Raw genomic sequence first — 26637 nt, forward strand, 5'->3', positions numbered from 1 at the left:
CATTCATTCAAAACTTGTCGAACTGTGTTTGTATCACTGTGTTTTCCTGACTCTGTGTCGTAAGTATTCCTTCGATTTTTCATATTACTACTACAACACGATCAGTACTCTATTCCCAAGCAAACTGTAGTTGTTATAAGCTAACATTCTAACCCACACATCGTGTGTCTGAAATCAGAATTAACGAAAGTTCGGATATCGGTGGGTTGACGACAGTCGTCGTCGTCGGTGACTTTCACTGTGAGGATCGACTCGAAAGCCGATCGCCAGTTGCCTTCATTATTTTAAAATATACATTTTAAACATAATTTCTCAAAATGTTGACACCAGTTACTACTTGTTGCCGTAACGTCGTCGTGTAGGAACCATAAACGAATTTGACGACGTGGTCACATCTTGCAAGATCATGAGATGCCAGCACCTCGAAGTTTATTTTTGTTTACATGACCTTTGGCCTGCCGTAAATACGAATGTCAAGACTGAGCGAGTAACTCGCGGACCCGGGGGGGGGGGGGGGCTACTTCCACATTAAGTGGGTAAGGGTGTGAAGCCCACCTCTCGAAAACCATACTCACTTCTAAACCATTTTTTTTCTATTTATATACCCACTTCTAAACACAAGTGTTTTCAGCGAAAAAAAAAACACCCAGCTCACAACTTTCGCAACCAGTGCAATGCATTTTATTCAGCCTTTTCCAGTATTTGGCTTTGAATATAAGGATCTGTGAAAAAGTAAATAAATGCTACACATTTCTAAACCAAACCATTGATAAATGGCTACCCACTTCTAAACAAAATAACGTGAAATGACACCCCAGTCGGGCGGCACATACCCGTATTGCACTTCTATGGAAGTAGCCCCCCCGGGCTCGCGGACATCTAACATTTTTGTTAGATTAAATGAACCACATATGCTCCCAATGACGCCAAATTAAAAAGTTGAAAAACAAGACGTACTACATTGTAGTACATTTATGCACATTTGATTTGAAGGTCGTTCATACACATGCAAACCTAGTATAAACTCAAATAGGAGACAAAACCTCATTTTTGTGTTTGTTTCAGAACTGTTATATAATAATTATTATTGATCTCGCATGTCATCAACGTTTTTTTTTTACCAAATTTAAAAAAAAAATGCAGAAATAGACAATTTCGATCCAAATCCAATCAATAATATTTTTTTTTTTTTATTTGATTTTAGTTTTTTTTCCCAGCTCTGTAACAGTTTGTTTCTATCACAGTCATGCATATTTAACTTACCAAAAATTACAAGCTTGTCATTATGGTATGTTTCGTAACAGTCATGTTCTGGTTATAATCCACTACACGAAAAAAAGATGTACATAAACATAATCTTTTTTGTGGGTAGAACATGGTTAATTTTCATAAATTAAAGCGAGGGAGTCGTCACCTGCCGAGTGCGGCAGACGACCATAGCGTGTTGTTGTTTACAATCGCGTGTCTACCCATAAGCCTTTGTGTTTTTACCGTGCGTTGTTATCGCATGTGCAGGTGACAAACCTACACTTTAAACGATTGACTGGTAGGATTACTAAAAACCAAATTTTTTTTTCTTGGCCTAATTATGTCAACTTTTTCATCTTGTGTCTCTAACTAAAATTCTGTGACATGAGAAATAAACTCACCATACTAACACAGTCAGCTGGCGCACCGTGATAATAAAATAAATACGATATTTACTATATGGGGGCCGCCATCTTGAATGACGCATAAAACTAAATAAGAGACAAGTTGTGAAACGCGTTTTTCAGATTCCTACAAATCAGGACAAAAATACCAATCTTTCACAAAAATACGGTCCGTTGGGGTTATATTAAGCCAACCGATAACAAAATTCGGCCGAATTCGTCGTTTTTGTGTGGAAAAATCCCTTGCATACGAACACCTAATTACGCGAAGAACATAGAACACTAAGTCGGGGTATTTGAAACTAAAAATTGGCATTCCAGCACAGCAGCCAATCAGCGACGGCCTAACGCTTAGATGACAATTTCGGTTTCAAATACCCCGCATACTAAGTAGTAAGTATAAAAAATATCAGTTTTAACCATTTTCAAAGATATTTTTTACCCTTGTATTTCAAAATGTTTTTTTTTTCATCTTCATAGCCCCATGAACTCGTATGATAGAAATAAGGCTAACACGCCATAGAGTCTTCAATTTGAATTAAATCTCGAGCACAAAAATCAATTTTCGTCACCCCTTAGAAAATAATATATTACATTAATGGCACTTAATTCCAAGTGGATCCACGAAGGATACAATGTCTTGAAGGAGCCAAAGTGAAATATGAAAAAAAAACAAAAAAAACACTGGCAACCAGGTTTAAAAAGATGATAAAATAGTAGCCGTAGGTGATAGAAATAATAAAAATGCAAGCTAAAAACTGGTACTATTAAAAAAAAAAATTAACTAAGCAAAAATTGTAGTGCTCAAAATATTATCATATTATTAAGTGTAATTATTTGATGAATATGTCTTTTCAAAATATTTGCGTGTGTTTGTCTATTAAAACGGGTCTTAAATTGACAAAAAAAGGGTTTTTAAATATAATATATCGGCGCTTGTATAAACGCTGGTATTTTCAGCATAGAACTACATAACCTTTAACAACACATTTCTTGTATATGTGATGTAATCCCACGCTATACAGTCAAATACTTTTATTTTGGCTTGGAATGTATTTTTGCTGAATGGATGATTCAGTGAAAATAAAATCTAGCGAATATATCTTTTTTTCCTATAATTTACATTCATATCATCAACAAATCAGTGAAAATAAACTCCACACAAAACATCCAAAATATCTTTGCATGGAAAATTTATTCCTGCTAAAATAAAGTATTTTACAGTATTTGATGTAATCGCATGCAAAAGACAAGTTTATGAAAGTCTTTGCTAAAACATATGATACTAAATTATGTAGGCAAAAGTAGCCTGTTATATTTCAATTTAAATATCATGCTTATGAAATTTAGAAATTTTGTGGTTTCAAAAAGTTAATAAAAAATACTAAAATTTTCACTTTATTAAGCACCATATTTGTCATGTTTTTTAAAATAAATTTGCGTACATGTATAGTTCTCTACTTAAAATAAAAATGTTTTTCATGTTTAATAATTTTGTTTTTATATTTAAAATAATGTGTTGATTTAAAAAATATGACCAGTAAAATAAACATGCATACTATAATATTTTTTTTTTTTTTTTTTTTCATATTTGAAAAAATTATCATTTAAATGCAAAAATGATAGAAATTTTTGCAGAAAAAATGAAGGCATTCATGTGGTTGATATAACCAATATGTTGGCACAGTGAGAGTTTATTTGCCGACAGAGTGTAAATCATCATATAATAGCTTCCAAATGACTCTTCCAATGTTTCCTCAAAACAATCCATCATCCATTCAATGATGTGTCATTGGTTACAGCTGTCTAATTTAAATTTTCATGATAATTAATAATTGTAATCATTTCATTATGGCATAGACATGTACAGTACAGTCAGTCATAACTCAACTTCCAAGCTGACAACCAGCTGACTTTGTGTTTCCATAAAAACTAATAATTTTTCAAAGTGAATATTATTGCCATCTAAAATTTTTAACTTACTGGTATTCTTTGTGGTATTTATCTATGTTACTAATAGAAGACATAAAATACAGTCTGGTGGTAACTTTACTACCAAGCTACAATGTAGCTATCAGCTGATGTTGTCTTTTAATAGAAATTTGTAATTAAGTTACCAGAGGGAGCACACACTGGTGAGGAAGCGGAGCGACCAAGCGGGGGGAATAGGTGTGAAAGGACGAATCGACCTGGAAATTTACGACAGACATCAGTTACTTCAATGCTTGGAAATGTCGCCTGGCGAAAATTTAAAAAAAGCAAAAAACAAAACAAAACAAGCACTGTACTTAGATGTATAAAAAGTACTAGTATTCTACTGTTTAGTAATTTTCTCCAGTTAGTTCAAGTTGGTTCATATTTCATTGGCACATCAAAGACAATTGTCTAAATGTGTGGGGTCTTTGCTTCGATTTCCTTCAAAAAAACCAACAGATTTTTCTTATACAATTCCTATATTTTATAGTGTATGCAATTACCCCCGGTATATAAAATTTTACTATGAAAAAGCTTGCACTCTCAACTCTGAACTCAGTTATTACCAACACATACTTTGTGTACACATTTCATGCAAACAAAATATTACTATTTTATTAGTAGCAGGGTTTTTTCAGAAAAAATGAACATGAGGGAGCACACATAGGCGAGGGAGCGGAGCACTCAAGCGATTGGGGTGGGGTGGAAGAACGGATCGACCTGGAAATGCCATGTCGGAAGGTTTCCGCGCCATTTTAACGGTTGTATCTATCGCCATTGAAATATTTTTGGAGTAATTTTAGTGTATTTGGTGTCCAGACACATTGTCAGCTGGTGTTGCTGGGAAGTTTTCATGGAGAAAAAAATATTTTTGAGAAAGATTTCATGTTGTACGGCAGCACGGAAGTGCGCGGCTCAAGAAATATGACCTGAAAGTTCAATCAGCTATTTGGTAAGAGAGAGCCAACTGAGAGTATCATGCCGCTGTTCCCCGGTTTAAAAAAAAAACCTAATTAGGTAATAACATGTTAACTTACTGTTATTGACTGGCTGGAAATTGGGTACTGTAGAATACTTTATTTTCGCTTGGAATTTATTTTCGCTATTTTCGCTGAAGGGATGATTCCGTGAAAATAAAATCCAGTGAATATACTTTTTTTTCCTATATTTCGCATTGAACTCATCAAAGATCAGTGAAAATAAATTCCATACAAAATGCCCAAAAAGCCTTTTCAGCGAAAATTAATTCCAGCGAAAATAAAGTATTCCACAGTATTTGCATTTTACTAGCCCTTTAATTGAATGCTATGTATATTCCTGTTGTGTGGGACTTGCTACACACACATGAGCAGTTTTAGATGTCTCTTTTGTCTGTTTTTAGAGAGATCGTCGTAAATATGCTGGTAGGTAGATGCTAACACGCTACAATGCGAAATAAATACCTCTGTAAATTTCAGGAAAATTGTACTGTCACTTTATCTCAATGTGTTAAATGAACTCGCAGAATACTGTGAAATGCTTTATTTTAGCTGGAATTAATTTTCGATGAAAAGATTTTGTGGGTGTTTTGTATGGAATTTATTTTGCTGATACATACATGCATACACTGTAAACAAATTTATTTTTGGTTGGAATTAATTTTCACTATTTTCGCTGCAGGAATGATTTAATGAAAATAAAATCCAACGAATATACCCATTTCCCTATATTTTATATTCAACTTGTCAAAAATCAGTGAAAATAAATTCCATACAAAACACCCAAACTGTCTTTTCATTGAAAATTAATTCCAGCTAAAATAAAATATTCTAAAGTACTGTAAAACATGTTTATTAGCATGTTATTTTAGCTATTTGTAATTTGATAATCTTAAATTCAAAATGTAGCTAATTTAAAAGACATTTTATTGTCACAATGAGATTGTTTTTAATTAAGTCAATTTGCTAAAATACATGTAGTTTTTTCAAAATGTTTTACAGTAACCACTGCCTCTTATTGTCGATTTAAAGTAAGCAAGTTATGACTGAATTGTAATAGGTGATTTTCTGTACAATTGCGAGATCTCGCGAGATGCATGAAAGACGCGCGTCGAACGTCTGCCGCAAAAATCGAACAATTTGATTTTGAACTCGAATTTCTTTATTTCGTAGCTCACATCGACCGGCCGATCTTCGACAGAGGAATATTGTTTCCGAATACCCTCACTTAATCGAAATTGTCTATCATCAAATGTGTACAGCACATTATTAAGCATGGAAATGTCCCCCAAAATACTTTCGTGTTTGTCGAATCCCACGGGATGTTTGACGCCACTACGACGCGATGACCTTTGTTTGTCCTGTTTTTACGTTCGATTTCACGCATAACGCGTGATTCTCGCAGTGAACGGAAAATGGTCTATTATACATTGTTTGTATTGCCTTTCTGTTCCCTGTACTAGTGGTGACAGTTACGTGTCAAAGGTCAAACTGTTTTGCGTTTTAGTGCTGACTAACTATGCATACAACTGTGAATGAGTACCAGGTACTATTGTGATCACTGTTCTACATGTAAAGTACCGGTAATTCACTTTCTATTGTTGATGAACCTTCCAGTTGCCACCTGTAAAGTAAACCATTTAAAGTGTAACTGAATTGGGACAATTGACTTTTTTTGTGTGCAAAATTTATTTATAAAAACATTATGAAAAAAAATCAAGTGAAAAATGTACATAAATTAAGTAAACGATCAATAATAATGTTCTGGATAAGGACACGCCCACGTTCAGTTTCTTGGTCGACTCAGAGCGAGGCTCCAACTAGAGTACCTAATTAGCATACAAGGGTACTTTGTGACGTCACGGGGGGAACTTGTCATCGTCTCACAATGGCCGCTATATGTATGCAGTGCTCGGAAAGCGACACGGAATCTATGTTATCGTCTGACGAGAGTTATGAAATCGAAGAGTATGATGACAATGAGAGATGTCACGATTTTGTTTTAGAGTGCCAGGGACAAATTGGCTCATACAGGTTTGAACCTGCAAGAAAAGTACGCGATGTGGGTGATCGTGTACCTTCCCAAAATGACCGTGACACAGACTTTGAACATCGTGACCGGCTTGGTTTCCAGTTTCTGTCTTTTGTTCATCCAAATTCTAAACACATATCAGTGTGCAATTTTCAGTTTCTTGATCTTCTGAAGAAATCATGTAAAGACACAAAGTACGTGAACGGTGAATGCGTCCAGTGCTTACATTTTCCAATCGCCATTTTGTGTTTTGTTGTTGTTGTTCCACGATCGATCTAGTTATTTCGACTCTGGCATAATAACATGAATACATTCTAAACTTTTCAAGCAAATTAATATTCATATTCTACATGGAAAATATTATTCTTCTGGTTATTTACACAGTTATTCCCGAAACCCAAATAATTCATAACGAATCCAGATGGTGGATCAACAAATGATTCGGGCGTAAAATGGACACTGCAAATAACGGTAGAAGGTCCATCCCAATGTTTCCTGGTGTTCTTGACGGCTTTGGTCCACTGATGTCATAAATTCGAATCTTTTGGGAACCCATAAAGACTTACGCGATCGCCGTGTGTGTTACTACACCCGCCAACAACACAGCGTTTCCCCATGAAAACGATCGTGGTAACTCGTTGTATATGATGGTAACTCGTAAGAATTCTCGATCTTGGTAACTCGTTGTATATGTTTACGAAACGCGTGCGTATGGAAAATGATAAACAATCCTGTCTGCTAGCTAGCTCATGCTTTATGCTTCCGTTGGTGGCGCCATTTCGGTTACACTCGTAATGCCGAAAAAACTCGAAGGTGATGGGAGAGGGGGGCGTGGCGCGATTTCGGAATATCATTGACTGTTTACCCAATTTATATACCCTTTTCACTTGATTTTTTTTCATAATGTTGTTTATAAATAAATTTTGCACACAAAAAAAGTCAATTGTCCCAATTCAGTTACACTTTAAACTGTGATTCACTTCAATTGTACATGTACATGTGTATGTTTTGATATTATTTGATACAAAGCGTATCTCCAGTAGAAATGAATATTACGGTACAGTGAATGCAAAGTGATTCACTCCCTATTGCTAATAATTCTTCCAATGGTCTCTGCAATTGTCACCTGTGAAGTAAACCATTAAAACTGTAATTTACATGAGTTGAAAGTCTTGATATTATTTGATACAAAGCGTATCTCCAGTAGAAATGAATATTACGGTACAGTGAATGCAAAGTGATTCACTCCCTATTGCTAATAATTCTTCCAATGGTCTCTGCAATTGCCACCTGTGAAGTAAATCATTAAAACTGTAAATTACATGAGTTGAAAGTCTCGATATTACATGATACAAAGCGTATCTCCAATAGAAATAAATATTACGGTACAGTGAATGCAAAGTGATTCACTCCCTATTGCTAATAATTCTTCCAATGGTCTCTGCAATTGCCACCTGTGAAGTAAATCATTAAAACTGTAATTTACATGAGTTGAAAGTCTTGATATTACGTGATACAAAGCGTATCTCTAATAGAAATGAATATTACGGTACAGTGAATGCAAAGTTATTCACTCCCTATTGCTAATAATTCTTCCAATGGTCTCTGCAATTGTCACCTGTGAAGTAAACCATTAAAACTGTAAATTACATGAGTTGAAAGTCTTGATATTACGTGATACAAAGCGTATCTCCAGTAGAAATGAATATTACGGTACAGTGAATGCAAAGTGATTCACTCCCTATTGCTAATAATTCTTCCAATGGTCTCTGCAATTGCCACCTGTGAAGTAAACCATTAAAACTGTAAATTACATGAGTTGAAAGTCTTGATATTACGTGATACAAAGCGTATCTCTAATAGAAATGAATATTACGGTACAGTGAATGCAAAGTTATTCACTCCCTATTGCTAATAATTCTTCCAATGGTCTCTGCAATTGCCACCTGTGAAGTAAACCATTAAAACTGTAATTTACATGAGTTGAAAGTCTTGATATTACATGATACAAAGCGTATCTCCAGTAGAAATAAATATTACGGTACAGTGAATGCAAAGTGATTCACTCCCTATTGCTAATAATTCTTCCAATGGTCTCTGCAATTGCCACCTGTGAAGTAAATCATTAAAACTGTAAATTACATGAGTTGAAAGTCTTGATATTACGTGATACAAAGCGTATCTCCAGTAGAAATGAATATTACGGTACAGTGAATGCAAAGTGATTTACTCCCTATTACTAATAATTCTTCCGATGGTCTCTGCAATTGCCACCTGTGAAGTAAATCATTAAAACTGTACTTTACATGAGTTGAAAGTCTTGATATTACGTGATACAAAGCGTATCTCTAATAGAAATCTCTGCGTAGCTTTTACATGAACATATTCAAAAATAAATAAATAAATAAATAAATAAATAAATAAATAAATAAATAAATAAATAAATGTTGAACACATATTTTTGAGACAAGGAGCAAAAACTTTTTTTGGTCTTATTTATTCAACAAATAATATAAATAGAATTATTTCTAATTTACAAAATTAAATTAAAACCATCAAAAATCATTATTTGACAGGCTGTCCTATTTTTAGCAACATTTATTTAGTGTTATTTGCAATACTGTAAAAGTCTTAATTATTCACTGGGTGTTAATTTTGCTTATTTCGTTGACTGGAAAATGCGGTAAATTAAAACCCAGTGAATATGGCCAATTTAGCATAGAACACATTATCTAAATAATAAAACCGTGAATTAAAACCAACTGAATATGCCTGAAATGGTAAATCAGCAAAAAATAAAACCCAGTGAAAATTAGTCATTTGTACTGTACATTGTAAGAATAACCATATCGAAAAAAGTTTCAATTTAGTCTGTTTCAGTGTTCTGTCTTTATCTTGTCTCCAACAATGTTTATAAAGATATTTCTGTATTTGGTCAATTAGAAGCGCATCTCTAGTAGTAGTGCATGTAAACCAACGATAAAGGTTCCGCAGAACTTATACAGTGCTTGGAAAAAACATAGTTCACTCTCTCTGTTCTCGGGAGCTGAGCTACGTTACAAAACGTTCTATTTCTATGTGTATAGGCTCTGTGCGCAAGCTGCTGTGGAATGCCGGTCGAAAAGTTGGTGAAAACAGCTAAATTCCAGAAAATAGCACAAACACAACTTTGAAGTAATCTTGAGCAATCAAATTTATATATGTTGCACACGTAGGAGTAATCTGTTTTTGGTGAAGTTTCAACAACTGTCCCAAAGTATTAAAAACTGTCCCAAAGTACCATTTTGTGAGTGTTTTTTGCCTTTGTTTTAAAGCGAGAGGGTTGTCACCTGAGCACGTGTGGGAATCGAGTCCCAAGTGATGATAACAGCACGCAAAGGCTCATGGGTAGACACATGTTTTTAAACAATGACACGCTATGACCATCTGACGCATGCGCAAGTGACGACTCCCCCGCTTTAACCATGATGGTTGCAAGGCGTTGAAAATGCTTGGATGTCTGCCCCCGAGAATTAGAAGCACATATGCTTTTGTATGCAGCAGGTGTGTTTTCTCCCCACATATTCAATATTCTCATAATCCCCATGCATTAATTTTATTTAAAACAAAAAATCATTTTTAGCCGACTGTTGACTTAGTCGACATAGCAGAGATGTTCTGACTGTCTGTTGTCCATCGGCGTAAACTTTTCATTTTCAACACTTTATAAAAACGGCGAATGTGCCTTTCTTTCAGATTTGTTCATTTCCTGACAATACCTTCAATTCTCTAATTTCTATGAATATTTTGGTAAATGTAGAATTGTTTTGAGAAATTTGTTAAAATTACAATATTTAATATATTTACAAAATAATTCTGCGTTGGCCTACAAATATTGCATATATATGGATTGTGAAACTAAAAAAAATTTAGGCAACCAGTTTCAAGATTGTTGTCCCATGGCAAAAAGGGTTGCCCAGGGCAACAGATAATTCTGAACCCTGATTTCATATTTCATATTTTTTTTTATTTCTTAGGTAATACAGCTATAACACAACCAGTGACTTTAATGGTGATCCAAGTACCTAATCATTGTGAAAAACACAGCTGCTATCTCTGATGTCAAAAATACTGCACTATGACTAGCAGATCCTGCGCTGATGAACAATTTAGAGAAATGTGCAAGTTTATTTTTTAAAGACAGTATTCAAATCTGCTGCTACATTACAATATCAAAGACGGTGAATAGGAGACTATCAACTTTTTGATGAGGTACGGCATCGCTTTGTGACAGTGCTCAGTTAGCGATTTATTATCATTTAAAACTTTACCAGTAATAAATCACTAACCTTATTAACTCATCAAAGTTTCATCAACTATGTTGAGTGGTACACAAAAGTAAAAATATTGTCATTTTCTTAATTTTTACATATTTGATATATTATTACAAGGATGGAAGGAATGAATTACAAATGAAATGCAGTGAAAATAGTAGTTTTGTCTGTTTTAAACACCATCAAACTTTTCACCCAAAATGTTTTGCGTTTATTTATATCCAATACTTCTGGAAATAATTCTTAATTTTGGAGCCAACAGACAAAATTTGAGTAAATTTTTACTCAAAACATTTTTCTATTTTTGTTCCAATCTTATGGAAGAAAAGTCCAGACTTATAAATTTTTGTTAATATTGTGGACTATTTTGTGAATCTGTGATGAAAATAGGGAACCGGTGGTGAAAAGGTTAATGCAATGCTCATTGTTTTCTATGGCTGAAATATATCTAAATATCTCAAAATTTTGAAAGGTTAATAAGGTTAGTGGGCAATTTTTTGGGATGGCAGAATCCGGTAATTGGCATGATTTTTTTTTCAAAAATTGGTAACCACTGTAAAATCTGTATTAGAGAACAATGGCTTCTATTAAAATGGTGCAATGCAACGGAGGGAATGCAGCTTCTATTAGAGCATCTACACATATGAGAAATGTTTGGTTCTCAACTTTTCAAAAAGAATGGGTGCGACTTCTGTTAGGGATGCGGCTTCTAATACAGATTTTACGGTAGCAATTTTTAATAGGTAAACTGAATAGGGTATGAAGTATTTACCATATTTCACTTTTGTTAACGGGTCATTGTTAAAGCGTAGTTTATGCACGATTACCGTGGTTTACTCTACGCATTCACAACAGATTCACGGTGGTCGATATCCACGCTGTATAAAATAAAAATGATTACCAGTATTCGGAAAAGTTAAAGCTTTATGATTATACAATCAAATTAGGGGGCATTTTGAAAGGGCCGAACATGAACCCGAAAAATAGAAATGTTCCAAAAGTGAAAATTGGTCTATCGTGAAACTAAAAGGGGTTTGCAGTACATTTTTCTTGATTCCACAATATTTAAAATCAATTTTTTTTTAAACTTTTTTTTTAAACAGTTTTAAAGCTACGATGAAGCGTTGTGAAGAGGATACCAGTTCCCTGATGGAGAAAAAGGCATTGGAGAAGAAACGCAATTGTTGTGCCGCTCTGTGTAACAGTATAGATAATGATCTGCTAGTTGCTAAAACATTCTACTTCTTTTTTTTCGCTGCTTTCGGATCGTTGTTTCCTCTTCTTGCCGTTTATTTTAAACAATTGGGGATGACTGCGACACAGAGTGGTATTCTGATTGGCTTGCGACCGTTTGTCGAGTTCTGCGCGGCACCAATGTGGGGTGGATTTGCAGACAAATACCGAAAAGCGAAAGTTGTGATGCTTTTAGCGGTTGTTGCTTGGATAGTTTTTACTGAAGCTTTAGCGTTCGTACAACCAGCGGCTCAGTCTTGTGTCGTTACGGTCGAAAACTCAAACGATACTAATACTTTAACTGACGATGATAACATTGTGAGTCTTAATTTAGAACTGTCTGTGCGTCAGACGCGAACTTCTGAAACATGGAATTCAGGAAGAAGATTTCCTCGGGATTCAGAAAATTCGACTTTATTTAATAAAACAGTAACACCAATTGCATTACAAGATGTATTGGACGCAAATTCATTAATCAAACCACCAACGAGTTCCATCGTGTACAGCGAGGATGACGTCAGACAAGTGTTTCTTGTTTTAATGATGCTTGTCATTGTAGGTGAGTTTTTTAGTGCTCCGGCGATAACGTTAGTGGATTCAGCAACGTTGGGATATTTAGGTTTACAGCGGATTGAGTATTACGGCCGACAGCGAATGTTTGGATCGATCGGATGGGGCCTTGCAATGCTCTTTGTCGGATTGGGTTTAGATTTGATGGAGGTCATACCGGATCATCCGTGCGGGCAACTTGACGAAAGTGAGAAGAATTACATCATCTGCTTTGGAATATACGCTGTATTGATGAGTTGTGCGTTCATAACGGCAACGCAGCTGGAGTTCAAATATCATTGCAACGATGACGACAAACAACTTACAAATTACACTCATTTAGCTGACTCCTCTCCTGAGGCAGCGAACGATGGAAATATCATTGAAGAGGCGACAATAAGTGGTCATATTAGAAAGGATGAAAAATTAACCGAGGTTGTTAAACCGAATAACAATACGAGTAAAGAGACAGAGTCGCAGGAATTAATTGCATGCGAGCAGCGAAACGAGGTCCGAAATGATGACACTGATTGGGTGGATGTTTTTCGACTATTTGCGACCGTGAGATATGCCTCGGTACTGTATATCGCGTGGTTTACTGGTTTCTGTATGGGACTTCTTTTTACGTTTCTCTACTGGCATTTACAAGATATTGGAGGCACACCAACGTTATTCGGGATATGTTCCATTGTCAATCATATTTCCGAAGTTATTACATATTTTATAAGTTATAAAATAATTAAAGTGTTAGGACACATTACCTGTCTGTATATTGGTCTCGGCTGTTATACGGTTAGGTTTCTCTACATCTCATTTCTGGTGGAGCCTTGGTTCGTATTACCAGCTGAAATGTTACAAGGTGAGTTGGATTATATTATGAGGGTTATTACCTGATATTACTAGGACTAGTTGATACGAGTCACATCTTGGGCTAGTACTGTAAACACATTAGTTATTTACTGGGTTTTAATTTCGCTATTTTCGCTGATAGGTAAAATCCCCTAAATTAAATATACGTGTAAGGCCAGACTTTTATTATCCCTTGTTTCGCGAACCCGCCGAATGAACAGGAGCCGAAAATGAAATAAAAATATAATTTTATTTCAGCATAATTTCTCGTGCCCGCCAACTTGTAAGCGCAATAAAAAGCTAAAAAAATATTATTTTTATCTTCATTTTTTTACCGCCCACCGCATAACAAATTCAAGTTGCATTTTCGTGGGAGTATCATGATCAAAGTACAGATGTCTTGTGCAGATGAGAAACAAGGTTATACATGGAATAAAATTTTATTTTATTTCTTCTCTCCGATCAATGATCTCACTTACAAATCTTTGAGAATCACACAAATCTAATGGAAAAAAAGATTTAATTTAATTTTTTTTTCGCCCTCCTCAAAAAAATTGCCTTATAAAAACTTGCGAAACAAGGAATAAAAAAAGTCTGGCCTAAATAACAATACAACTCATTGTTTTCTTGACAAATTTGTGAAATTAAAACACGGTGAATATGCTCAAAACATCAAAATTAAATGTCAATGAATATAAATGCTTTTACAGTATTTGAGTTTCTCTTTAAGTATTCTCGGGGCGGACATCCGGGTATTTTCACAGCCTGACAACCATCACGGTGAAAACAAAGTCCGAATATTCTCAGAAAATGGTACGTTGGGACAGTTGTTGAGATTTCCCCGAACAGTGTAACAAGATTACTTCTATGTGTACAATATATAAATTTGGTTTAATAATTGAGATTACCCCTGGTACTTCAAGGTTGTATTTGTGTCGTTTTCACCGCCTTTTCGACTGGAGTTTCATAGCAGCGCGCACAGAGCCCATAGAAATACGCTGTACAGTGGGCACGTCTTAGCAACGTGGAACGTCTGTGACGTAGCTCCGCCCCCAAGAATACACGTATAATTATCTCACTGTATTGGGAGGGTTTTCACCACCAGGTGTGCAGTGTGTATTGTAATTATTCTTGTTGGATTTCACATTCCCTTTGTTGAATATTAAAATTAGGTTATTACGCATCCAATTAGTTGGGATTGAAACCATGCTGGGTAGCATAAGCTAAGCTATTTAGTGTCATTGTCGCCACTTTGAATCACACGTGTGATACTTTCTATAGGTAGCTCTTTTTGGTCAATAACTCCAAAGCCGTGAAATGTTCGCTGTACTAAATTTTTTTCGATTCACAGATCTTTTAATAATGTGTCACTCTCTCAAAAAAAAGAGATTCTCAGCATCCAAGATACAGTTCACTTTTACATTGTACATTGTGTGGATGGTAAACTGCTTCACTCGTTTGAATTTAGACTCTCACCAATGCTATTGTAACGTAAATTTGGAGAAATCTATTGGAGAGAAATTTATTTTCTGCTTGTATGTATCAACTTCATGAATTTTGAAGTAGGCACAGATTAATTTTTGAAAAAAAAAATTGGACACATTGGATAAAATAGTCATTGTATCCATGTTTGATTTAAGGTTGAGAGAAGAGTTTGATGACGTTTTTGAATAAAGCATTCTCTGTCTGCTGTTCCATTCAGAACCGTTATTTAACGTATATGATTCAAAAGCATAAGTATAGACGGACATGTTCGCGCAAACTGGACAGCCATTGTTTACATAAGTGCCACAAAAATGGCGAACCTTGTAAAAATGACTAAATCCGCGATTGTAATAGTCCACTGCGGAATTTCTGGATGACAAGATATCAAAATATTTAGTGCTTATAAAATCAAGGATGAGAATTTTAATTTTAAGCTGAAAGCAAAGTAGCCGGGGTCCGAGAACCGTAGTTGATCAAATCGTTACGATACAGACACTGCGCCTTTCGCGTGACCCTTGCACTTGCTGATGAAGTCACTCAATTTTTCACTTACCACTTCATCTTTCTTACCAATTCGCACGGTCAAAGTCGCTTCCTTATCAAGCAATGCCCAACGAAATTTGTTCCTAATTATAGATCTTTCATACAGCTCTTGCAGCTGACAACAATTACCCAACAGCGTGTTTACTTCCAGTGAATGAACAAGATTTAGACATTTCAGAAAATTAATCCCTGGGGCTTAGAAATTCGCAGAAAAATCCTCATCCCTGTAAAATAGACCATTTGTTTTTACGTCCAAATCTCAGGTTGTGCATGAAGTTTGATGTAACACTGTGACAGACAAAGGTCATAGCGTTTTGGTAACATGAATACTATACATGGGATTCAAAATGGAATTAAATTATTTTTTTCGACTTTACCATGCTTCATAATGTGTTATATAAATTTGATGATGGCCAATTTTGATGAAGTGAGGGTACCGTATTTATCCGGGTAAGAGCCCAGGGTCTGAAAATAGAAAATTACCAAAAAATAGGGGTGGGCCTATGCCCGGACATCCCCTGCAAAAAAGCCTGAAAATTCGCGAAAATTTACAACATGCAGAACGAACTGAGACAGGGAATAGAATGGCAAATGAAAACATGCAACAGAAATAAAAGAACAATATTCAGCATTAGAAGTAAATAAAATAATGTATTGCTTATGATGTGATAAGTAAACCAGAAATAATAAAAATCGACAGTGAAAAATCATACGAATTTAGGATTTCCCCGCCGACAAACACGACCAATATGCGTGAACTCAAAATCTTTCTGTATTTCCATCTGGAAGCTCGGCATTTTGATATTGAACTATAAAAAAGAGAATTTGAAGTTCAAAATCAAATCATTTAATTTTTGCAGCAGACATTCACTCAGCATCTTCAAAGCATTATGTGAGATCTTGCAGCGAACAGAAAATCACCTATTCTTCACCTTCCAATTTTGTTCTGACACCAATTGCGATAATGCCCTCCCTCTTTAATTGCAAATCTCAATAAAATAAAATTTTGTACACATGTACCTAGGTGGCAGTGGTGAAGTGGTTAGTGTGTTTGCTTCACTCATTTTCGCCTGCAATTAATTTTCGCTGTTTTCGCTGAGTGGATGCTTCAGTGAAAATAAAATCCAGTGAATATACTTTTTTTTAGCTCCGCTGTCGACTTTGTCGAGCGGAGCTTATCATATGAGTGATTGTCCGTCGTCGTCCGTCGTCTGTGTCAATGTTTTACTTTTTCGACTTCTTCTTGAAAACTACAAGCCTGAATGCTTTGATACTTGGTGTATATGTACCTTGGGCAGACCTCTCTCAGATTTGTTCATTTCATGATCATATCTTCAATTCTCTAATTTTGGTGAGTATTTTTGTAATTTTTGGTAAAAAGTGATATTTTCGACTTCTTGTTAAAAAACGCATGTCCAATTGCTTTGATATTACATATATAGGTACTACATGTGGATCTCTCTCAGATTTGTTCATTTTGTGATGATATCTTTAGTTCTCTAATTTTAATGAATATTTTTGTCATTTTTGGTAAAAAGTGATATTTTCAACTTCTTGTTAAAAACCGCAAGTCCAATTGCTTTGATATTACATATATAAATACTACATGTGGACCTCTCTCAGATTTGTTCATTTTGTAATGATATCTTTAATTCTCTAATTTTGGTGATTATTTTTGTCATTTTTGGTAAAAAGTGATATTTTCGACTTCTTGTTAAAACCACAAGTTCAATTGCTGTGATATTACATATATAGGTACTACATGTGGACCACTCTCAAATTTGTTCATTTTGTAATGATATCGTCAATTCTCTAATTTTGGTGAATATTTTTGTCATTTTTGGTAAAAAGTGATATTTTTCGACTTCTTGTTAAAAACCGCATGTTCAATTGCTTTGATATTACATATATAGGTACTACATATGGACCTCTCTCAGATTTATTCATTTTGTAATGATATCTTTAATTCTCTAATTTTGGTGAATATTTTTGTCATTTTTGGTAAAAAGTGATATTTTCTTCTTGTTAAAAGCCACAATCATTTATGATGAAAAATGATATTTTTGAATTCTTGTTGAAAACAGCAAGTCCCATTGCATTGATACTATGCATATTGTTCATTTTCTAATGATATCTTCTGTTCTTTAATTGAAATGTGCATTGCTAACAGCAGAGCTATCTCAGCCGACAGGCTGCTTGTCTATATTTCACATTCAACTTATGTAAAATCAGTGAAAATAAATTCCATACAAAACATCCAAAAAGTCTTTTCAGCAAAAATTAATTCCAGCTAAAATATAGTATTTTATAATATTTTCACATGTACATGTACTCACATGCCAACCAGTTTTAATAGTACCGTAGTTAAATACAGTGTTTGAATACTGGTAATAACAAAATAAACATAGCGCTCATGTAGATGAGGGGTGTGGAGTTTGGTTTGTATTACACTGCTACAGTAATTATTATTTTAACAATGTTTGAAACGCCAAACAATGGCAAACATTTATAACCAAAACCCATGAAATACTGTAGAATGCTTTATTTTAGCTGGAATTAATATGTTCGCTGAAAAGACTTTTTGAGTGTTTTCTGTGGAATTTATTTTCACTGATTTTCGACGAATTGAACATAAAATATAGGAAAAAATGCTTATTCACTGGATTTTTTTTTTCACTGAATCATTCCTTCAGCGAAATTAGCGAAAATTAATTCTAAGCAAAAATAAAGTATTTTACAATTTATAGATTTTCCAACCTTTTACCCCAATTTCTCCCCGGAAACATAAAGTACAACATTTGTGACTTGTGAAATTCAAAAATGGCATTCTTAAGACAGGACTATTATGAACCCTTATACTACAATAATGCCTTAAACATTAAATCCTACTCATTCCAAAAAAAAATGTTGATGTTGGTACAATGAATTTTAAATTTATTTAGTTTTTCATGAAGCCATGTATTCCTTTTTCAAAGACCGGGACTGTGGCATTTACTTCTTGTTTGTGATAATATCAGTTCTGTTACAACATGTCAGTAATGAGCCGCACATGAAAAGAGTTATTCACTGTACATGTTATTAAATTAAAATTATAGTGTAATTACCATCAAAATGTCAACAGTAATTGAATTTTTATAATTGGGTAATTATGACATTTGTCCAGTACCCGTATGTTCAACTCAAATATTGAAATTTTCTGTCAGAATTTGTTAGTTTAAAATGTGTTTTTTGCCAATTTTGCATACAGTGTTTGCTTTATTAGTATCACGTTTCCAAAAAAGTGCAAATAATGTAAAATATTTTTTCTTGGGATATGTTTTTGCTATTTTCCCTGAAGGGATGATTTACATGTTCATGTGAATTAAATTTACTAAATTATACTAAAAACTAAAATAGCAAGATTAAAAAACAGTTACAACAAATTAATGAATTTACAGTATTAGTTATTTTGACCTTGGAAATACCTGTAAGTCAATTCACCACTAATGAAACAATGTAATACTTTGCCAAAATTACTTCTGATACATCAAATTATAATACATCTGTCACCGTAATGCCATAAGTTACAGCGTGTTGTATTTTCCAGTATTTTACAAGGATATTTTCATCCTACCATATTAGGAAATCCGAATTCCAAATATGGAATGATTACGCACGTTAGCGTCCTCTAATAATATAAAACAAACAAACATGGCTACCGCCAGAGTTTGATTCTGTTCTAAACATTTTGGATTTCGACATTCCCATGGTGTTTCCTTGGGAGGAAAAGATGTATAATAATAAGGTTATTACGAGAATACCTCAAAGTATGCACTCAGACCTCCACTGTGCGTTGGTCGATACTCCCGCTGTACTGGCTTGGTGCATACTTTAAGGTATCCTTGTAATAACCTCATGTTAATAGTATAGTGTTAAAATACTTTGCTATATGCATTGATCGATTAAAATTAGGAAGAAAAGACAAATGTCAATATCAGTTCTTCATACTGTAAAATACTTTATTTTCGCTGGAATTAATTTTCGCTGAAAAGACTTTTTGGGTATTTTGTATGGAATTTGTATTCACACTGATTTTTGAACTCATGAAAAATCAGTGAAAATAAATTCCATACAAAAAGTCTTTTCAGCGAAAATTAATTCCAGCTAAAATAAAATATTTTACAGTACTCGCTATGGTGGTCTGTCCTATGCAAAGGTGATGACTCCCTCGCTTTAACCCATGGTATGTTTTGCTTTCTAGGTGTAACACATGCCCTTGTGTGGGCATCCCTCACCAGTTATATTGGGCAAGCAGTGAATCCTAATCTCCGTTCCTCAGCCCAGGGTATATTACAAGGCATACACCATGGTCTTGGTAGAGGGTGTGGGGCTATACTAGGTGGCATACTGGTACATCAAGTCGGTATGTATCCTTTTTTTATTAGTTTTACACTTAAATCTGTTCATATTAGTTACCTTATTTGCATAATTAGTTTTCAGCTATTTCATCAATATCTCAAGTATAAGTAATTTTGAATTAATTTTTAATGTGTCTCCAAAACTCTCAGCACACGGGAGTTCTTTCTAAGCTTTCTTTGATTTTACCTTGCCCGTACCATCAAAGATGGAATAAGGCAGTTCATATTTATCTCAGTGAATCATTTATTTGTGACATATACCTGTACAAAATACTTGGACAAAAGCCAGCTAAGATTTTCTGTTATCTTGCATGTTTTATGAATCTATTCACGTCTAAATGCAGCACTTTTTTTTGCGATGAGGCATTTGTTTTTATACTATAATATCTGAATTACTTTGAATAAAGCTGGAAATTATGTCCCTTAAAATAATTAAACAAATTAGGCACCAATGTTTTTGTAAGATATCTATTGAGGACATTTGGTAGACTGATTCCCCACTGTTGGTTCAACCCCAAAACTTGTTTGTATTCAAAAATAATTATGACAATGCATGTTTATATTGAAACAAACTATGATAAAGGGAATAATATTATATAACAAAGGGCATGGTCACCAAAGTTCAACTATGTTTTTTTTTAAGCCTTCAAGTTTTGGATTTGTGATTAGAATCAGATGATGCACTTACAGTAGAGCTTTCGTCTGACGAAAATATAATTGTCACACGCAACGTAATATTACCGTAATTGGTATAGTACAGGTGTGATGGTTCAAATACCAAAATGGCAACAGTAACAGAAAGACTTCCCTGGCGGCGATGATAAAATACGAACACGGAGCCAACAGATGAGGTTTCAACTGGTACTGGTATTATTATACTCTGCAAACATCAAGTACAATAACGCGGTAAAACTCCACTACTCCAATAACTAGATACTTAAACTCCAATACAATTCAATGAGATCTCCGATCTGATCTCAGTGCTGAACAACTCCCCTATATATACCCATACTGTCTATAAATAGACCATTACATCAGCATACATAATGAGTCTGGAATTTACTACAAATTTCTAGAATGTTCCATTACCTTCTATTGCCTTCTACTGTGTCCTATTACCTATTCAACCAACTTCTAAAAATTCTACCCAGACACAGTACGGTTCTAGAACATTCTCAGTCACACGGAAGTGGTAAACAAGTCGTATGCGACAATAATAACACCTGTACAGGCGATGTTTTATTACAGACAGTTTTCAATTGTTGTAGGTGTCTTCTATATTCTCAAAATTTGCCAAGTGACATACATGTATGGTAAAAAAAAAAAGATATATTACCAGTAGGTACTTTTTGCTGCCTAAAAGTAAAATTGACAATAATTTTTAGTGGGTGTTTCAAAAGGAAATTTGTTTTTGCGATGGTCTATGAAAACCGCTGCTAAAATGACATGTTATGTGTACTACGGTACTTTACCATTTTTTTTCTCATAAAAAACAGATCGATAGTGAACCTAAAAAGTTCTCATACTAAAAACAAATAATTCTAGACATATTTTGACACAAAATATTGCTACAGAAGCAACCAACTCTGCCAACAATGAGACATCATCTGCAAAGTCAAGATCAGTTATCTTGACACTTCCAAACGAGACCCCACAATCTGTGCTTTCCGTCACACCTCCCATAATCCAGTCCATACAAGTGTTGAAAAGCATAGGAGCCAGTGTGCATCCCTGTCTAACTGCCTCGACAGGAAAATAGACAGACACATCACCAGCACACTTAACAGCACTCTCTGTTTCAGAATACAAAGAGGAGATCAGGTCAACCAGAGGTGTAGGGAAAACCATGAACTTTGAGGATATTCCATAGGGCCTCTACACAGTTAAAGACCTTGTGAAAATTAATGTAGGATACTAAGAACCCTCTATTGAATTCCTGCATCTGCTCAGACAGCACACGTAGCGCCAAGATATGATCAACGGTGGACCGCTTTTTACTCAGAGTAGCTCAAGAACGCAACAACATTTTAAAATTGTATTAAACACAAATTTTCCGTTTTTCCTGCTTTAGGCACCGAGACAACTTTCAGGGCTGTAGGTGCATCCAGTCTAGCCATCTTAGTATTTTTTGGATATATTCAATGGATGATAAAAGCACCGTCAGATGAAGAAAATGAATTGTCTCAAAAACTAGTCAGCGACTCTGCTCCTGTTGCTCCTGCTGGTGTACCAGCTGATCCTTTTCAACCAACTCTGGAAACTAAAGATGGTGTATTGGGACACTATGGTAGTATACTTGATAATGGTATATCAGGTAAGATCTTTGTGTCTTTGGACTTGTGTGGTAGTATAAACAAAAATGATATATCAGGTGAAATCACGGTATATTTGGACATTATCACATTTCACTGCTGTTACGCATACTGTGATTGGTTGAGACTAGGTCACATGACATGGAATAAAAATGGATGTTACATGGTATATCACATGGATGACGTCACTGAAACTATTGCGCAACAATACTGCACATAACAAAATGTCGTTTGCTGCACTGGTGCTGATAAGTAAGATACTCTCTTTTGACGTTTAGGGTATTCTTTATAAGAAGCAAAAATGTATGGTGAAGCCGCCACTGAAACGCCGCAGCCGCGATCGCAGTCATGCGTTCTACACTGTGTGAGCATTTCTATGCTTTCCACGCTAATGCTAATCGAAAATGCTCTAGTTGTGTGACTTTTAATAGAAAGTGTGCTACGTTCGTGAGAATGTAATTTCAGTCACTTCCACAGCACTCTGACATTTTTATCTGGCGAGTGATCAATTTCTCGATTCATTTCAAAAATGTTATACAGGTTGTACTCAATAAATTATGATTGATTGTGCATGATTCACACTGCTGAAACACGGTTACTAAAAAAAGTATCTGTGGCTGAAAATTTACTGTGTGTATTTTCCAGTTTTTTCAGCAAACAATGTATGTACATGTATGTTATTGAGTAATGTGAAACCTATTATAATACATAACATAAAATATTGCATACTTCAAATATAAGTGTTGATGTTTTGTGGAAGAGCGTGTGTGAGTGATTTATGTTATCGTGCATGGTGATTGTCTGCTCGATGTGATAAAATAAATAACACATGGTCGTTTGCAGCTATTTGCATCTATTAGGAAAGGAAAATTCGATAAAATTGACACATTAATTTTTTTCTATAAAATAAAATGTGTAATCTTGATTGTTTTGTAGATGCTGAAACAGAACATTCACTTTTTACAACAATCAAAACATTATTCAGAACAAGAAAAAAAGCTGTGGCAAAAGAATTGGAATTTAAAGATATCAACAAGTTAGGTGAGAATACATTTAAACTGAAACTTGGTTTCACATTTTTGGTTGAAAGTGTGCTTATAACAAAAAATAGCTGTGTAAATGTTCAATAGCCCCCCCCCCCATTTTTGTATGGAAACTGACTGATGGCACTATGTTGGGGGCGGACATCCAGGCATTTTCATCGCTTGGAAACCATCACGGTGAAAACAAAGGTCGAAAACTCTCAGAAAACGGTACTTTTGGATGGTTGTTGAGACTCCCCTGAACAGTGTAACAAGATTGTACCTGCGTATGCAATATATAAAATTGGTTGTTCAGGATTACTTCAACGATGAGTTTGTGTTTTTTTTTACAAATTTAGCTATTTTCACTGGCCCTTCGACCGACGTTCCACAGCAGCTCGCTCAGAGTGGAACGTCTTGTGACGTTAGCTCCGTCCCCAAGGATAATTTGAAACTTGTCTCTTTGACATTCTGCCTATTCAATACAACATTTTCTTTATACTGTAAAGGGGGTAATTATTCACTGGGTTTTAATTTTGCTTATTTTGCTGACTGGAAAAATGCGCTAAATTAAAACCCAGTGAATATGTAAAATTTAGCATAGAACACATTATCTAAATGATAAAACCGTGAATTTAAAACCAACTGAATATGCCTGAAATGGTAAATCAGTGAAATTTAAACTCAGTGAAAATTAGTCATTTTACAGTATGTGGATGATTTCACTCTGAAAATTTCCAAATATACACTGTATACCCTTTAACCTTTTCACCCCCAGTTCCCTCTTTTCATCACAAATTCACAAAATAGTCCTGTTTTATAGTCTGCACTTTCCTTTAGAACATTGGAATAAAAAATGTCAAATTTTTTGAGCAAAAACTGAAAATATTCTCAGATTTTGTCTGTTGGCTTCAAAATTAGGGTTCATTTCTAGGAATATTGAAGAAAATATCAAAAATTTGGGCAAGCAAGTCTGGTGGTGAAAATGTTAAAAAACAAACAAACAAACATGCAGACGAAATTGAAACGTTATTACACCAGAGCGCACAAGTTTCCAAGGTAATAGTAGTGATAAGATGTACATGCTTAAAAATATATCAACAAGTTTGTCATCTGGCCACCTACATCACACCTATGCTTTGCCACTAGAGGGCGCACAAAAATACTATCGGTACATCCAATTACTTGATTCACTATAACTTTTGCTGTTTTTCCTTTCAGATTAACCATGCTTGCTGTTATTCTGAGAAACTATTTACAAAACAGTGTAAAATCCTTCCAAAGTTCATCAACCCTTGGACATTCTCAGGACGGAGATACATTGCAGAGCGCTCTACGTTGCTGGTTTAAGACGGCCAAAGATGCCAATCCTCGTGGGCGGAGCTACGTCACAAGACGTTCCATGTTGCTAAGACGCGCACCACTGTACATGCATTTCTATGGGCTCTGTGCGCGCTGCTGTGGAACGCCGGTGGAGCCGGTGAAAACTTGAGAAAACAACACAAACTCAACTATGGGACAATCTACATGGAGGGGTAGTTTTGTTACAATGTTCAGAAAACTCTCAACAACTAATCCAAATTACAGGTGATGGTTGCCTGGTTGTGAAAATGTTCTATCCCGAGAATACTCAAATTTCCGTCGCCCGACAACAATTTGTCCGTAGCAGTCCTCATGTATGACGAAATGAAGAGAACTTAAGCTTAGTGATTATTGCACACTGTGATCAAAATTACTTTCTTAACTGGACTTGAAAGGTTCTTGCATTTCAAATTTTGCAAAAAAAATTGGCTCTCATATTAAAAAATACTTCTGCACATCCACAAGGTTATTTTTTTGTTCAGGCCTAACAGATTTTCTATTTAAACAATAACTTTGTATGCTCAAGCAGATTTAAAGTGTTTGTTGTTGTGCCGCGTCCTGTTCGATATGGGATTCATAGCGACGTATACAATGTGGGCAAAGTACATTGTTTACATGAAATTCAAACACGCGCTGCGTGACTGCCACTGCTCTTTTATGGCACTCATAGTAACTTACTGTAAAATACTTTATTTTCGCTTGGAATTAATTTTGCTATTTTCGCTGAAGGAATGATTCAGTGAAAATAAATTCCAGCGAATTTACCTTTTTTCCTATATTTTACATTCAATTTGTCAAAATTCTGTGAAAATAAGTTTCAAACAAAACACCAAAAAAGTCTTTGCAGTGAAAATTAATTCAAGCTAAAATAAAGTACACAAAATTCAAACATGCGCTGTGTGACTTCCACTGCTCTATGGGACTCATTGCAACTTGTACAACATGCATAACATACATTTTTTGTTTACTCGAACATGTGCTGTGCAATGACGTTGCCATTTAATTTTACAGATTACACTTGTCAGTGAATCCATTGAATAAATAACTCATTTACAGCACACACTCCAAACTGTCAAATTGCAGGTGAATAAATTATGTTAATTCCTCCTCTATCATCCTCTGAAAAATATTTCTGGTTGTCACATGTATCATTTATGCATGTGGACGTCACAGGTTTTTTTTGTCTGAAATTTAAAGTGATAAATTTTTATTGAAATTTAAGAATAAAAATAAAAGGTACAGTTAATGTTAACTCAAACCAAAACGATATAAGCTTCTGTAGTGTGTAGAATGAATGAAAATAAAATTTATTGCGTACGCAGTGTGCATGCTTCGGGTTCTTTTTCCGTATTCTACAGTGCATGCATCATCCCAGTGAGGTCAATTGAAATTTACGTTTTATGCATCGTTCATGTTCACCTCCATCAATGAAGTTTGTTAATCGAACCAGATTGATGGAGATGAACGTTTTATTCACTGCCACTGTGTCATACACTATTATGCAATTACAGTTCTGGTTCCCCCTTAACTCTGGTTGAAATACACTGACTGCAGTTATTGAGATCAGGTAAAACGGATAGGATGTACAATGCTGTAAACAACACTGAGAGGTGTTTATAGTTAAGACAAATAAATTCTATTTTAATTATCCAAGATACAATAAATATGTTTCTTTATATTCGAGGTTCTCCCCAAATGAATTCAACAGTACATAATGTATTATCTCACTGTTTACTAGTTTGGTACCACAGAATATCTCTAATGATTTAACGTGAATTGGATGAAGATTTTGTATTTATGGTGCGAAACCTAAATTTATGTTACTTCAGCCTCTACATTGAAGAGCGCCCCCAAGTGAACTTTAATTACTTTGTTTTTATGATGGTGTGGTTTTTCACAAATTTGATTCTCTTGTCAATAAAAGTGATCAAATAAAA

At 34.8% G+C, this 26637-nt stretch overlaps 1 protein-coding gene across 1 annotated transcript; it reads left to right on the forward strand.

Moving 5' to 3' along the window:
• LOC100371518 (major facilitator superfamily domain-containing protein 6-like) lies at nt 1-26637 on the forward strand. The gene is made up of 7 exons (XM_085494322.1): nt 1-59; nt 10652-10886; nt 12052-13589; nt 19848-20009; nt 22076-22318; nt 23253-23357; nt 24560-26637. The coding sequence occupies exons 2-7, from the start codon at nt 10882-10884 to the stop codon at nt 24562-24564; spliced, it is 2058 nt and encodes a 685-aa protein (XP_085350448.1). The 5' UTR covers nt 1-59; nt 10652-10881; the 3' UTR covers nt 24565-26637.

This window comes from Saccoglossus kowalevskii, chromosome 20 (genome assembly GCF_978046115.1).
Source record: "Saccoglossus kowalevskii chromosome 20, keSacKowa6.1, whole genome shotgun sequence".
In the NCBI taxonomy this organism is placed as follows: domain Eukaryota; kingdom Metazoa; phylum Hemichordata; class Enteropneusta; family Harrimaniidae; genus Saccoglossus; species Saccoglossus kowalevskii.

Bases quoted from the DNA above. Each gene is read 5' to 3' on its own strand.
- LOC100371518 (XM_085494322.1), top strand. The intron at 13,590-19,847 runs GTGAGTTGGATT...TTTGCTTTCTAG, and splicing joins ACCAGCTGAAATGTTACAAG to GTGTAACACATGCCCTTGTG. The intron at 22,319-23,252 runs GTAAGATCTTTG...ATTGTTTTGTAG, and splicing joins ACTTGATAATGGTATATCAG to ATGCTGAAACAGAACATTCA.